The following is a 16,537-nucleotide window of genomic DNA, read 5'->3' on the forward strand; positions in this document are numbered from 1 at the left end:
TGCATACTGGACTGTTTCCTGCCTGTCACTATCTGGACATTCTCCCATTTGCTTCACTACAGTTCCCAAGTGCACTTCAGGGCTTTGCCTGGACTATTACTTTTGCCATATTCATGTCTACTTAACCACTCATTAAAAGTTCCACATTTTCATTTAAATCTGCTTCTGTGTCTGCTCCTATCACCACCCCGGGTCCACAACAAAACCAGAACCTCACAAGATTTTCATACCAGAAGCGTGGAAGCTATAGAGCCCAGTGTGCCAAGCCAGCAGAGCTGGATTAAGGCTTTGGGGGGCCCGGGGCATTTAAGACTGGGGGCCCTAAAGGGAATTATTTGGCTTTGGGGGGCCCAGGACACATAAGACTGGGGGGCCTTAAAGAGCATCATATGGGACACGGGATCATGTGCTCGAGCGCAAGCCTTTGGTGCGCACATGAAATGGGGGCATGACCACACATCACGCCGCCATTTAATGTCACATTGGTGGTGTGTAAATAGCTTCCATAGACGCAGGGTTGACAGTCCCGGGTCCTCAACCCTGCAATCGACAAGGATTATTCACGTGTCAGTTCCCCGGCTGAATGTCTGAAAGGCATAACCAGGGTCATGCCTAAAAAGACTTGATTGGCGGGCACAGTAGCGCTTGGACATGACATCATCTCCAAGGGTCCACTGTTAGATGGAAGACCTGGGTCACTGGTGTGAAAGGAGGTAAGTATTGAAACTCCGGCGTCAACCCGTGTTCAGTGACCAGGGTCTGTGCCCAAGGCCAGCGTTAGGTTTTTCAGCGCCCAATACATCCTGTGCTGCAGTGTTTCCCCTTCCCTCCCCCACAGCGTATACCAATAACGCCAGTTTTTCTGGAGTCGGGTGATGGTGAGCGCCTCTAAAATAATGATCAGGTAGGGCTGCGCCCTTCAGACTATGGCGCTCCGGGCGACGACCCCTGCTAGCCCGTGTCTTGAGCCACCACTGTCTGTAATGCTGGGGTTTATGCCTAAAAGGGGTATTACTCAGAAAAGCTTCTTTTTTCCTTCTAATTCGTGCTCCAGCTCCTTATTCATGCTGTTATATTAAAACAATTAAATCACTAAGAAGACCTCAGCAGCCTGGTTAGTAGAGCCTCCTCCTCATTATTTACCCATTCACCAAACTGTCCCTAACACCCTATTGTGGAGAGCTCCTCTGATTAGCTGCGGCTTTGCATGACTCCCAGAGATGCTCTGATTGGATCCGGTTATGAGGCTGCCGATTGGCTGTTCAGGGTGAGATGGGCGGAGCCGGACGCAGCTGTGTTGTGCAGCAGGGTGAGCTTTCTCTCCCTGCGTTCGGAGTCAGTGCACGGTCTCCCAGTACAGAGAGGGACGGCGCTGTCTCCGCTACAGAGAAAACACACGGGAGACACACGAATGCCCAGATCAGTGTCCCACCCACAGGAGAACCATGTGAGCCCCCCCGGATGTGTCGCTGAGCTGGGGCCCCCGGAGGACACGCAGGATGGTTGCAGCTCGGGGCGCGACTGACGTTGACTTGCTCTCTGTGGAGGGGCGCCGGTGGGGCGGCCGGGCGCAGGGGGTCCACTGAATGACAGCCCCCAAGGCCCGACATGGAGGTGGTGGGAGACTTCGAATACTGCAGGAAAGATCTGATCGGACATGGAGCCTTTGCCGTGGTGTTTAAAGGGCGGCACAGGAAGGTAAGCGGCGACCTGCTCCTCCCGTGTGTCCCCGGGGATTGCTTCCTCAGCTTGGGGGCTGCAGGCGGCTGCTGCCATCTTTCCCCATTGTGTCTGTCTGTTGCCGAGAAGCAGCTGACCACTTCCCCGGGCACCATATTATAACAATAGTGTACAAGAGCCCATCACTCTCATGTAGCAGCCGGCAGGGAGGTGTGAGTACCCGGGCATCCTGTGCATTAGTATGAATAATGACTCCCATAAGTTGGGCATCAGCAGTAATCTTGTACCTAGTGCATTGGCTGCCAGGCTCCAAGCAGTTGTCCATCTCTAATTTCAGGGTCTCTGTATCCTGTGAGCGGTTCTCCTAATATTCTACATACAGTGTATGTCAACATGAATGACAGCCAGTCAGCTGATAAGATCCATATTCGCATCATTATTGTACTCTGGTACCAAACAATAGTTGCAAAAGAACAATTTTCCTAGCTATGTCTATAGAGTAATGCATGGGAAATGTGTGAGCCAGATGATAGTATGCAAAGGCCTTTAGTTTAGGAGTAGCTGCACCTGCTATGAGCTGTTCTTTGTTCTAAACAAGTTTTGAATGTTATTGTTTGCTAACACATTTTCTCACTGTCCCATGGGTGAGCAATTTGGATTCTAGAATCTATAAAAGGTGTTTTTTTTTTTTTTTTTGAGTTTGAAAGTGTTTAAAGTGTGGATAAAACCTAGACTATTTAATTTGAAACTGTAGTCCTTTTGCGTTTAAATGAAGAAAACAGGAACTGAAGTTCTCTGATTTTTATGTTTTTTTTTTTTTTTTCATGTTTAAACTGGATTTAAAAACAAAATAAACATTGTGTAGTAGCAGATAAGAGCATGCCAGCAACCACATCTCTTGTGCTAAATATATAGAGTTCTACCACTACACCTGTGGGGAAGTACAGCTGAAGCTAACCCTCCCTCCCCGAGGTGCCTAAACCAAACGTCCTCACCGCTCCCTACACCTAAGCCTGCTACTTACCTTCGGGATACTGGAGCCGGGATCCCGACGCGGCTGGGATACCGACGGCAGTATTTAGACCATTGGCATCCCGCACGCAGGGATGCTGCCTACATTCCCTTGTTTGGTACAGTAAGAATGAGATTATACAGCCAACATTTAATTCTTTCCGAATTATTCATGTTCATGTTTTCCTATGTAGATTTCTGCAATGTTTTCCATCACACCAGCTGATGAGGTCCACATGCCAGCCTCTCAAGTTTCATTGTAATAATTTTATTCTGCCGGTGTCACATTTGCCATACCTTTGACTAATGTGTCTACTTGATCCTTTGCAAGATCATTTCTCCTGCTATACAGTAGAATGACAGACATGGCACTGCAGCTTAGAGATTTGTACTCCCTATGTGAAGTAGAGCTGATACAGCTGGCCTGATTGCTGATGTTGTAGCATCAAATGCCTTTGCTGATCTTACCAGAATTCACGTTTGTGCCTTGTTTTATTGCAGCTGAAGTATAGTAGCCAATCAAGTCCTCACTGTGTGTGAATCAATGTCCGGCTAAGCATCAACTCCCACTGAAAATAATTTACCCAAATGATTTCTTCTCACACAATCCTGAGGGTGCGAGGAGAAATCCGACTAAAGTACCCGACACGAGGCAGTATTCCAGCGTAGTGAGGCACTAACAGCCTCGCGACTAGCACTAAACACCCAGGTTAAGTCGTAAGAACCGTCATTCTCCGACTTAACCTTTTCTAGTTGGACTAAACAGTGCTCTGAATTGAATAGCTTCAGGAGCTTCCTCCCAGAGCTATTCAACTCCCGCTGAATTGAATCTTCCCTATTGAGCCTGACGTGTTTCAACGGTATGAGGTGTCTTTATCGTGGACCTATATTGTGAAGACCATGTGAAAATGCATGTCACTAAGCTGCTCCCCACCTTCAAGAGCAGGCCTGGCCTTCTCCCTTTTAGGTGCATTTTTGTCCTTGTTGCCTAATAAGTCGCTTAATAGAGATATAGATAGATATATATATAATATATTTTTGTTTCTAGGTTTTGTATTTTTATCCAATATAGTTGGCCACACACTGCACATTAATCATGCAAACCAGTCAACCAAACAACAGTGTATGGTACTGAACAATGATTCAGCTTTGGGAATGGAGTAAAGATAAAGCAAGTAACTGCACCTGGACAAACCATGTTGCAATGCAAGAGGTGCAAATACATACATTGTTTAGGCATGTGGGTTAAATACTAGCTGCTTTTGCATGTGGCCCACAAGTGCTAGACAGCATACTTGTGATATCTTACTCTTTTTCCCAAAGCTGAATCAGGCCCACAGTCTGAAAATGGCAGAACAATTGGACTTGATCACTTTTTTTGATTTTCAAACCTGTGCAATCAACCCGACCGTTGTTCAACCAATATCAGGCTATGAATGGTAATCGCCACCAAACGTTATGTGGTTTATAGAGATGCTCTGATTATTGGGAAGTCGCTCCTGTCCTCTTTCCTGTCAGCTGCACTATTGCGCACAATAGAGATTCTTTTACAGTACTTTTACTGATACTTTGAAGACTTTCTAACTTTTTTGTTTCAAGGAAGTATTATAAAATGGTGTGCTCATGTAACACATTGTATGTGGTTTGGCATGGTCCACGGGGCCCTTTTTATTTATTGCCAAACTACATTTATGTAATGTATCAACATAAGAACATTTATAAAACCACTGCTTGGGGTAAATTCATTTTCTGGTTAGTACCTTGTGACACATTGATAATTCGCTGAATCTGGTGCTGATGTAGAGTTGACTACAAGTCGGCCTTACTTACGCTCTCATTGAATGCTTGGAAAGAAATGCCGATATTTGTCTGTATGCTGAGTTTTATATACATGTATGCGACTGCTTTCACCCCATCCAGTTTCACACGTCATTTTTAGTGTGCATTTGTCTGCAAATGTACGAATGTCCATGTTCACAAAACTGCATAGATGGCAATTTCGTCGACATGCTTCCCGTTTTGACACTTCAGCTGCAAGTGGATTGCCCGTAGTGAAAACACTCAAGATCTGTCTGCGAAACTGACTCGTGTTGTACTCTTTCAGTCCCTCCATAGTCGCCTGCTATATTTTTGATGAGTGTTTTTTTTTTTTTTGTTGCATGCTATTTGCCACCTTGTCAAGTCATCGCTGTTTTTGAAAGCGCTTGTGTTAACATTTGTCAGAATGTATGCTTCTGTTTGGGCACAGCTGTCAGTAAGGAATTTTGCAATCAGGTCGATGCCAAGGTTTCTAAGCAATACAACAGGACACAGTGTTTGCTTATTAGTGTTGTGTTGCTTCATTTTCAGCACATGGTTTTATGGTATTGTTTGTCTAAATATTTTCCTCCTTCCCTTTTTTTTTTTTTTTTTCTTTCTACAGAAAACAGACTGGGAGGTGGCTATTAAAAGCATCAATAAAAAGAACTTATCAAAATCTCAGATACTTCTAGGCAAAGAAATAAAGATTTTAAAGGTAAGCTTTATTTCTTAATTCCAGTACATACACAGCAGTTATTTTATAAAAAAAACTTGAAAGCGCTTTTATTATTGTAACCTTTACAAATGTGCATATAAAATAGTTTTTACCATGACCGTTGCTATCTGAGGTTTTAATTAACATGAATATAATATGTACAGTCTGGCCTCTTTTTCTTCAGGGCCCATAGGCACCCACTAGGATACCATGGGGTGTGTGTGGTTGGTGTGAACCGGGCACCAAACAGTCAGAGCTTTAGCTCCCAGGATGCACCGGTCCTCCTCCATGTATACTCCAGCCACAGGCAGTTTTGCGATTGGTGTCGGCAGGACCGGTTGCACCTTTAGACGGGGACTGCTTCGGCAGCCCCAAGCTCTATTTTTAGGAGCTTAATTTATTTTCTTTTTTCATAGCAAGCAGCGAGACGTCCTGATGGGTGCCTATGCTACTGCTTCATCTACCCCCACCGTTGCCGCAACACTGGTGAGTGGTCTGGTGATTGTGGCGGGCACCAACGGGGCTAGGCTAGCCATTCCACTGGATACCCAGGGCTGCAGCCGGGCAAACAGGGAAGACGGGTAATGTGATACCCCGCTCGTGGGGAATCGTGTGTTTATGCAACCTTACCTCCGGTTGTGGAGACCAGCCGGAGGACGCTGTAGTGGGGCGTCTAGTTCATCCGCACTCCCACTAGACCACTGGAACAGTTAAGTCTGGCATCAGGGACCATATTGAGGTCAGCGGCACCCAGCTGTTGATAGAGCAGTGGGGAGGTAATCTCTCTCCTGGCAGCCCTTCCCCCCCCAGCCCAGACCGTGATCCCTCACAAGGGGTTTCCTGCCTCTGAGCTGCTCCTCCTCACCCTACTCCCTATATGAGATGCTCAGCAGCGATTACTTTGGGCTCTACTGAAGTTACAGGTCTCAGGAGAGTCAGGTCCAGTCTCCCTGTATACCTCTCCCCAGAGCCAGGTTATACAGCACTTAATCCTGCCAGCCTATTAAGGCTTGAGTATTTGATTCAGTGCCCATTGCAAGTATATTTATATGCATTGTATGTGACTTGTGCTAACTCTGCTGTTGTGATATACGGTCTTAAACTTTCTGACTGTTAGTTATATCTATCCCTGCTGCTCTTTCTAAACCCTCAACTACCAGGTGTGTAGAGGTTCATATTTACTTCACATTTACTTGTATTTGTGAAGGGTGTCACATTGCATTACTACCTTTACACTGATTGTGTGCTGCAGGCTAGTTATTATGTCTAAAGGCAGGGGTAAACAGGAGCCTGTGGCACCTGTGCTTGTTACTTGCAGATCCTGTTCAGCGGGCTTGTCCCCTCAGGATTCCGTGCAGGACGGTCTGTGTGCTATTTGTTATGTACCACCTCTCCAGCCCACCGTGCCAGCCACTGTCCAGGTGCCACCTTGGGTGTCCTCCTTATCCCAGGTTATGACGCAGCTAGTGGACTGCTTATCGTCCCCCATGCTGCCTCCCACCATGGGGTACCCACAGCTATTACAGCCCACTTTGTCGGTACCCTCTATGCATCTTCCTTGGATGAATGTTTATGCCCACTCAGTTCAGAATATGGCTCAAGCAATTGCCGCCTATCAGCAAATGTTGAAGGCGGACAGACCGTTAGCCGCCAAGGCACATAGGCGGACTGTATCATCCTCTCAGTCCACCCAGTTTTTGGATTCTGATGCTTCCTCTGAGGAGGCAGATGATGCACAAGGTTCTCTCTCTGGGTCGCACTCGGGCGAGGAGGACCGTCATTCAACAGTGGCTAAATCGATCCTGAATATAGAGGATGATAAACCGGCCACCTAAACCTAAAACCTCAATGTTTAAACGTCAAAAGTTGGTTAAGGCTGAATTCCCTCAATCGGACCAGCTCACTGAGCTCATGGGGGAAGCTTGGGGTACTTCTGGCAAACCTTTTTACCCTCTACCTACTAGTGCGTGTACTAAGTTGGAGGTCCCACCTACTGTTGATTCGCATGTGGCACGCTTAGTCAGAAGCTCTATGCTGCCTTTACCGTCTACATCCTCCCTTAAGGATGCCACGGATAGAAAACTGGAAACTCGTCTCAAGTCAGTCTTTCTGGCGCTATTACTAGGATGCTATGGCCGCGGCCTGGGTGGCTAAGGCTATCGAAGGATGGACAGAGGCACTGGAAGAGAGCCTTCCATCAGATGCTACCAGGGAACAACTGGCCTACATCTCCCATATTCAGGAATTTGGGAGAAGCTATGTTGGATACTTTCAATGGTGCTCCCCCAGAGGCATACTAAGGTTTTTAGGGTTTCCCGGGTGTTTGCCTTTCTACAGGCTGAGTTAGATCTCTGCCTGGCTCCATTAGAGTTCAGGTTTCTTCTGTCAATCTGGTTCCAGCAAAGGATCGCTCCCCTGCCTGATGTTAGAACGTTCCTTCAGGGTGTCCTCCACCTTCAACCTCCTTTTGTACTTCCAGTGGCTCCGTGGGATTTGTCCTTGGTTTTCAGGGCTCTACTGGCTCCTTCGTTTTGAACCTCTGGACTCGGTAGACCCCAAGTGGCTGACAGTTGAGACACTTTCTCCTTGCTGTCTATATAAGAGATTGTGGTGCCGGCCTTCCAGTCCTCGGATCTTTATGCAGGTGAAATGTGGTTAGTGCTCTTCGGATCTACGTGGTCATACTAATTCCTTTAGGAAATTAGATTCTCTTTGTATTGTATGGCTTTCACAAGCGAGGCTGGCCAGCTAACAAACAGACTCTGGCTCGATGCCTCCGCATGACAATCTCTCAGGCCTACACGCAAGCTAATCTTCCTGTTCCAAACAGGGTTACAGCACATTCTACTCGGTCTGTGGGACCATCGTGGGTGGTTCGACGTGACGCTTCTGCTGAACAATTGTGCAAGGTGGCCATCCATCCACACCTTTCTCCGGTTCTATGCCTTGGATACCTTTGCCTCTCAGGATGCTTTCTTTGGGCGTCTGATTCTCCTCTCTGCTCAGGGGCGTCCCCACCCTTAGTGGAAACTGCTTTGGGACATCCACATGGTATCCCTGTGTATCCATATGGACCCTGAAGAAGAACATTAGCGCTATGGTAGACTTGCCTTTAACTCTTTCTTTGAATTCCATAGGGTCCATAGGGAGCCCACTCTGATGCACCTGGCTTCATTGGGTATTTTCCTCTTGGTCACGGATTCCCTCATCGTTTGAGTGTTTCTTGTGTATATTGTTCTTCCTTCCCCTCTTTCCTGCTCCTGCCTTGGGCTTGTTTGCAAAACTGTCTGCCTGTGGCTGGTATATGTGGAGGAGGACCGGTGCATCCTGGGAGCTAAAGCTTTGACTGTTTGGTGCCCGGATCACTCCAACCACACACACACACCATGGTATCCCTGTGGACCCTATGGTCTTCGAAGAAATAGGGGTAACAACGGTAAGTCTACCACAACTCTTAATTTCTAGTTGCACTGTTCAATCACAATTTTGGTAGTGCATCTTTTGTGACACAATGGTATGACAATATAGTACTTCTATTTGGAGTGCAGGTCAGCATCTGACATCAGGATCAGTATCCGCAATAAAAAATAGATTTTTAGATCTTCGTGGCCCCAATTGTAATCTGGCTGACGTCCTATCTGGCATGGCTAAACTTGGAGACCCCACTGGTTTCTAATGTGTAGAAAACGAATAGGTCTTCTACACATTAGAAACACTATTTTTTTTATTTATAACTTTAAAGAATTATCGTCCATATAGGCCAGGGGTGGGGAACCTTTTTTTCAGCCCAGGGCCATTTTGATATGTACAACATTATTTGTGGGCCAGGTCAGGCCACGCCCCCTTCGTGTGATGTCACACGGTGATGGGCCATACTTGCTGGTGATTACAGCAATGCCCTGGACATCCTGAGGATGATCCGGGGAGCTGTAAGGCAGCAGTGTGACCATCTGAAGAGTCCTAAGGACGCTCCAGGTGGCACTACTGCATAGATTCTGGCTGAAGGGTGCTATTCTAGGCACCCTGCTAGCCAGATGAGGCTGGCAGGAAAGTGCTCAGAGGGCCAGACCAAATGATTCCACGGGCCTTATACGGCCCCACTGAGGTTCCCCTTCCCTGGTGTAGGCCTATTAGCGCTAAAGTAATGGTGTTCTTTTGTACACTTCAAAAAATAAATAAACTAAAAAAAAATAAGTGGTTGAATATGCTTAATAGTCTTTGGGGGCTTGGCATATGTAGTTATTGTATCAGGAACCTGTTTCCATGATGTTTGAACTGTGAAGTGTTAACAGCTTGGTTGTGGACCACTGCTCAAACCGCTGACGCGTTCTTGTACAGGCGTTGACATAGGATTGCAAAAACTTAGCCAGCAAGAGTGCATGGGCTTACCTCCCAATCTGACCATATTTGTTACATTTTTTTTTTTTGTCCCATGCAATACAAGTTGAATGAATTGGTTTCTTAAAAGACCGTTTTCTGTGGGATCTTCTGATGTGTAGTTTTCTGTTCTGGGTCTTAATTAAAAGTCTAAAGGGGTATCCACTAGACAATTAAGTTGAAGGATAACGATATAATCGTTTGATAATCGTTTGAACATTGTTTGAAAATTTGGTCTTTTAGACATCTATCATCGTGCAAATATGCTGGTCAACCTGACGATATCGTCAGGTTCAGCATGTTTGCAGATGATTGATTGTGCCTGCACTGAAAGACATATAGTTCAGTGTGCGCACCCTGCAGTGTAGTTAACGATATTGTTATCGTTCAGTCTTTTCACTGTCGGGTAGTGGATACCTGCCTTAACAGGAAGGCGTGTATTGACTATAAAAAAAATTTATGCAAATTAAATTGTGCATAATGGAGAGTGATTATTCTAAAGAACTGTGATGAGAAAAAGTATTGGAGATCATACTGTGTTTTTTGTTTTTTTTTCAATGTACATATTTCAGAGACTCAATTATTATCCCCTCCCCACACCCCCTTCCCCCATCACTGAAAGGAAAGAAAAATGTATATATATTTCTGAGATTTTATTTTATTCTGCACATATGTTCTGATAGCTATGCATGCTGAATGTTTTATCAGACTCGACCATTGTCTGAGTGGCTCACATTTGACCTGGGACAAAGGTTGTTTGACAGCAGCTGTGTATATTTCTGCTTATTTGAGATTAACACCAAACATTTTCTAGTTATCATGTGATTGATCATTTTTGTCTGTGTACCCTATGCGTTCAGTAGAACACAAGTGTTTGAGAAGCAGTTATCAGTAAGGTTATTTTAACATTTGAGTAAATGTAATGTATAATTTGTGGTGGCAAATATTGATGTGAATGTATCCCTTTTTTAGGGATGGGTATGGGATTCCGGCGGTCAGCATCCCGACAGGGTTTAGAATACAGACACTTGACAGTCAATATTCTAACCCTCCCCTTAGTGGCTAACCCTAATCGCTAACCCTGCTACTTACCTTCGGGATTCTGACACTCAGAATCCCTGCGGTTGGGACCGCATACTCCTTTCTTATTTTTTTATTTTATTTTATTTTTCTTATTGTACTATTTCTAAAGCAATATTATTTGCTACCAGACTGCAATGATAAAACTTTGGGTACTTAAACTACAAATTAATGCCATAAAGAGGATTCTTCTGCCGTTGATAAAACAGATGCCATGGAATAAATACTTTGTAGGTAATCTCTTTTTAGTAATTGGTTAACCCTGTTTTTGCAGCTTCAAAGAAGTTTGTGTGACAGCAGGATTGTAGTGGTTATCAATATTTTCTATTGACTTCTCTTTGCTAGAAGTAAATTGTCAGACCAATATTTCCTAAATGATTGAGTTATGAATGTATTAACATAATGCTTCTGTAGATCTGTAAATTTGGTTGGACCTTGTCATGGAGCGTTACTCTTCCCTTCTGCAATATATAGTCCCATTATTTTTGTTATGACTCCTGTAACTATAACAATATGAGAAGCAACACTGAGCCTAGTTATATTAACTTGTGAAGTCCATCTGCCAAACAAATTATTTATCATTTATGTGGCATGTTCATCCTTTTGGCTTGACACTGTCATGGAGGCCTAATTTGGATAAAAATCTGCCAAATTGAAGGAAATTGTGTGTGAAGGTATGTATGGCCACCTTTAGCACTTGTGGGGCCAAATCTCATAGGGTGAGAGTTTAGAAAATTAGTTTTCTCACAGTTTTTAAACTCTGCCAATGTAATAGGGTCTGAGAACATGCAAACTCGCATGTTTTTCAGACTCAAAAAAACCTCACGATTTAAATCTCATACAGTTGTTTTTCCATTTCAAAGATACAACCAATGTAACAGTGTGAGAGTTTACTTCTAAACTCTCTCCCGATTACATTTGGCCTATAGTGTTCTGAATTTGTTTTTCAGTTGGTTTGATTTGAACACTCCATCTTAGGAAAAATCGGGGCCAGATTGTGTTGATGATTGATTAAAGTAGCATATGAGATTTAATCATTGCCGGGTGTGAGTCTTTTTACTGGCCCTGAGCCTTATCCTGATTGTTTTTTTGGTTTGCATTCAGTGCAAAATTTGTATGTAGATCTTGTTACATTTCACAAACTGTTTTTAGTATATTTTTACTTCGTAGTATTTACATTTTTGGAAAATGTATCCTGAGAGAGCACTGTCTTATGTTTTTATTAAACATTTTTTTTGAATAGCCTATGTCCCTAAATAAAGGTTATTTTATTTATAATTCTTGGTAGGGTCAATCTAGGACATTCTTTTTTAGAATAAGTCATTGCCGTGGCAGGGGAAAATACCTTTTTATATTTAAGGTCCTGACACTGAGTTAGAGCTACTTTTGTAATCACGTGTACTGTGTACTGTGTACTGTGTTCAGTGGAAGGGGATGTAGTTATTATACCTACCATCAGGCTGCGAATCCCGACAAGGGTGTTTGGGCACGTGCCCTGGCCATTTTGTCGAGCAGGAGGGGTCGTCATCCTTGTCCAGCCGCAGCCAATAAGTCGGGCAGTTTCTTATTGGCTGCTGCAGCCAGCGCAGGGCTGGAGAGGTGCTGCCGCTATCTACTCCATTTGCTGGGCGCCTGCTGAGATCTTGTTACCAGAATCCGCCCGCAGCTCCTTCCCGGCAGTCAGAGGCTGGAGCTCACGCCTGAGCTCTGCCTTCCAACTGCGGTAGTGGGTGAAGGGAAAGATGTCATTACGTCTCTCCCATATTGCTTAGTGTGAGGACGGAGCAGCCGGACGTCGGTGGGCACAGGAGCGTGACTTCAGGTAAGTATAGTGTTTAGTGTATGTGTCTTTATGTGTAAGGGGCACTACTGCTGGGGGCCCTGTATAAGGGGCACTACTGCTGGGGGCCCTGTATAAGGGGCACTACTGCTGGGGGCCCTGTATAAGGGGCACTACTGCTGGGGGCCCTGTATAAGGGGCACTACTGCTGGGGGCCCTGTATAAGGGGCACTACTGCTGGGGGCCCTGTATAAGGGGCACTACTGCTGGGGGCCCTGTATAAGGGGCACTACTGCTGGGGGCCCTGTATAAGGGGCACTACTGCTGGGGGCCCTGTATAAGGGGCACTACTGCTGGGGGCCCTGTATAAGGGGCACTACTGCTGGGGGCCCTGTATAAGGGGCACTACTGCTGGGGGCATTAAGGTGCAAATGGAATGGAAAGGAATGTTCCTAGAGTGACAAGAAACTGAATGCCTCTGCAGATCTGGTATATTTACTATGTGAGTTCACTGGGGAACAGATACCAGTGATACACAGGGGTATATTTTCTAAAGTGGAGATGTTGTCCATAGCTACCAATCAGATTCTAGCTATTTTCTTCTAGAAGGTGCTAGATAAATAAGACTCTGGTTGCTATGGGCAACAACTCCACTTCTAAAAACCTGCACTGTATTAAATACCCCACAGTGTCAGAACAAAACTCTTTCTATATCAAATAAGCAGCCTCCTGAGCTATTAGCCAACAGAATATTTTCCGGTAAAGTCTATGGTCATTCCGCCACTAACTCTGACTGAGGCTTGAACACAATTAGTTATTCACAATGTACTTTCTTCTGCTGATGCACCCTTGTTCTGGCTGTGTAGGCAGCACTATTCGTTAAGATATTCTTTTATCAATGAGTTTTGTCATCTATCGATAAAACTCATTGCATATGATAAGTGATGCTCCAGCCAAACAGCTCCCAACTGTCCTTTTTCAAACAGCTGAGAGCTGATTGGCTGGGGCACCATTATCATATGCAACGAGTTTTATCACTATAAAACTCTTTGATAAATTAGGGCCTAAATATCTAGTCCATATTTACATCATAGGGAAAAGTAGCTCACTATATAGAGAGAAAAGAAGAACTGAACACTACCACCGTGACAACAATACAGAAGTAAAAATGGAATTGTTTGTGCATAGTGTTAGCCATTTGTATGCATCTCAAATATGTACTTCTAAAAGTTTTATGCCTAAGCATAAATTCAAATTATATAAAATATTGTTGGTGTTCCTTTTACCTACATATCATTGAAAAACAAGTGTTTATTTTCTCATACTGTCTCGTATGATGATTATGGTGGTATTGTTCCTATCAAGTCCCCAACACATCACTTGCTCCATTTACAGTAGGGAGAGAACAATGAACACTTTGAAAAATAGATGGTGGGAGTCACCCATGATGTATTCCAAATTGCCCCAAGCTTTGCAAATGGAGTTATCCATTGAGATTTCCCTCAGCTTTATTTTGTGCTTCTATTGTGTCCTCAGAATTCCGTATTTTTTTTTTTTTCTGTTGCAATAGTATCTGTCATTTTGGCTTACTTGACGGCTCAGTGAATGTGTACAGTCTTGCAATGAACCGTATTCTAGAAAACATTTAAACCATCTAGTAAAACCTCCAGGATATGTAACTAAAAATGTAACTAGTGTTCAAGGCACCTATAATTGCATCTGTTGTTAAAAGTGGAGCCAATGTGTTTAAGAAAAAGTATAACAATGGAAGTTCTTGTTATTAGTCTCCCAAGTTAGGATCTGTCTATATGATATATATTTTTTTTTTTGCGTGATTCGGAGCATTAAGCAGACAAATTTGGGGCAAATTGTGCGCACTATATAAATTGTTACACACAGCATTGCATTAGTTGATTTAGAATTGGTCAGTAATGTTGACAACACACACAGTGATCTCATAAAAGTGGTATTGGGAGGTGCCTGAAAGATTTTGGAATACCATCTCTGTTCAGCTGCTGGACCCACTGACTTCCAGGACCGGCGCTACCATTAGGCAGCTGCCCAGGGCGACGGCACCTGAGAGGGCGGCACTGAGGCTGTCAGTACAGTAGTAAGGACGTCTCTGATAGAGACATCCTTATTTTATTTCATGTTGGCAGCGGCCGCTGCTCATGCGCTTACCAGCTGCTGTCTGGCCATAACTGCAGACATGTCACTAATCTGACATGTCAGGTGCAGCTCAGCCAACAGCATCAGTGCCTGACGCCCGCCCCCTTCCCTCTATGCATGGTGGCTGCTCCCTCCCCTGGGACCAGCCACCAATGTGTACTGTGTAGGAGTCCCCTCTTCTGCCCTGACAGAGGCCCTGCCCCTTCCTTCTCCTCCGGTCCTGTGACTGTCAGTGTATGTGTGCCTATCGTCCCCTGCAGCTCTGTGGGCCATGAATGTGTGGAGGCTCCTTCAAGCAGAGGTAAGTAGCTGTGGGTGTTTTTGTTTTTCAGGGGGTAGTGGTGCATAGTAATAGTATCTGGATATAACCTGGGGAGGTGGATATTGTAGTAATATGTGGGGTAGGGGCGTAGTACCATTAGGGGGGATATGTTGTACTTGGGTATATTGAAGTTATTTGCTGGTGGTGGTGACGTGTGTGTGTGTGTGTGTGGGGGGGGGGGGGGGGAGATGGGTTGGCTGTAGAATGTTTTGTTGGAGCTTGTTAACGGGATGTATTTTTAAGATTTACTTTCAAATATATATATATATTTATTTATTTATTTTAGTGCGGCACCGAAGATACTGGTAAGGGGATGGGGGGAAGCTGCTCAGTGAAGCTGGAATATAGGTAAAGGGAAGGTGGGAGAGGCGGCCCACAGAGGAGCCGGGACACAGGGGGTGGGATGGGGTGGTAGGCTAAAAGTTTGCCTAGGGAGCCTATGAACCTTGCACCGGCCCTGGTTATTGCGCTTGCCATCTCCGTGTCTCGTCTGGTGATCTTTGCAGCCTCCTTGGTGAGGTATTCTGTCACAATGCCACTGATTACAAGGTCGACATACACAATACCAATAGCAGAAGGTTGATATTGATGTCAACATGGTTAAAATATCAACAACTGCAAAATGTTAAACTTGACAGAATGTTCACATTGGAAATGTCGACATTGGCATAATGTCGACCTTTTTGGTATAGTTCAGATTAGCGATAGAATTAAACTAAAAACATAGTGTTGACATTTCAGCAGTGTTGACAATCTTTAATGTTATAAAAATATAGGAACATAGCTCCTCATAGTTGACGTGTGACCACAGGAGGGACCTGAGTGAAAGCCTCTTTCAGAATCAGAAGAGGTGGCTCTAATATTGAGGTCTGATGACTATTTTTCATTACAGTAGCCACACACTATTTCCCCACCAGCAGCTACAATTGTGTAGTATTCTACCTATATGTATCCATTGTTTAACACACCTGTAAGTTCACTTGGACAGGGCCATCTTCACCTTCTGTAACATTTTGTTTGTGTCGGGCTTCCGTCATTGTACAGCGCTAATGTGATACGCTGATGATTTTAGATCTAAATAATTAAAATTGTAGATCCAGTCTACTTGCTATATGCCTATGTGCAGTCACCTCCGGACCTCACTAGCAGGTTCACCATGTGATCCCATCTCTTGGCTATCCATGTGTAAAAGGACTCGGTTTCTCTGCACTTAAGTTGAAATTAGTTTGCCGTGGACATCAATAGTGTGCAATTTAATAGCCACTCAACCTACAGTGAAGGCAGCTTGAATGTAACCTTGTCATTGGTGCAAAACAAGTGTTGTGTGTTTAAACCATACTCCTATTTTGTTTGCTGGGGTAATCCATTGAATAAAATACCTTCCCCCAAAAATGATGTCGGATTTGCCTATTTACCCAAAATAAACCTTGGGCCTGATTCAGAGCCGTTCGCTATTTGTGGTCGTTCGTTCAAAAACAAGGGGTGGCTATTCAAATGATCCGTTCGCAAATTGCAGTCTGTTCCCACCTTTAAGTCTGAACGAGCGAGCAAAACATACGCTCGGTTTTTTGATAAAAACGCCCCCTGGCCGCACGCACCATAC

The 16,537-nt window shown here is 44.6% G+C and overlaps 1 protein-coding gene across 5 annotated transcripts in view; it reads left to right on the forward strand.

Annotated features, from left to right (window-relative positions):
* The first annotated feature begins 1,278 nt into the window (after positions 1–1,278).
* Positions 1,279–16,537, forward strand: part of ULK2 (unc-51 like autophagy activating kinase 2) — a 140,649-nt gene continuing 125,390 nt past the window's right edge. For all 5 annotated transcript variants that reach the window (XM_088446362.1, XM_088446366.1, XM_088446363.1 and 2 more), the window contains exons 1-2: positions 1,279–1,698; positions 5,114–5,206. In XM_088446362.1, the coding sequence (XP_088302488.1) occupies positions 1,609–1,698; positions 5,114–5,206 (183 nt within the window). In that variant the 5' untranslated portion in view covers positions 1,279–1,608. The remainder of the gene's footprint in view (positions 1,699–5,113; positions 5,207–16,537) is intronic.

This window comes from Taudactylus pleione, unplaced genomic scaffold, assembly GCF_031769625.1.
Source record: "Taudactylus pleione unplaced genomic scaffold, aTauple2 ptg000397bl, whole genome shotgun sequence".
NCBI classification, from domain to species: Eukaryota; Metazoa; Chordata; class Amphibia; order Anura; family Myobatrachidae; genus Taudactylus; species Taudactylus pleione.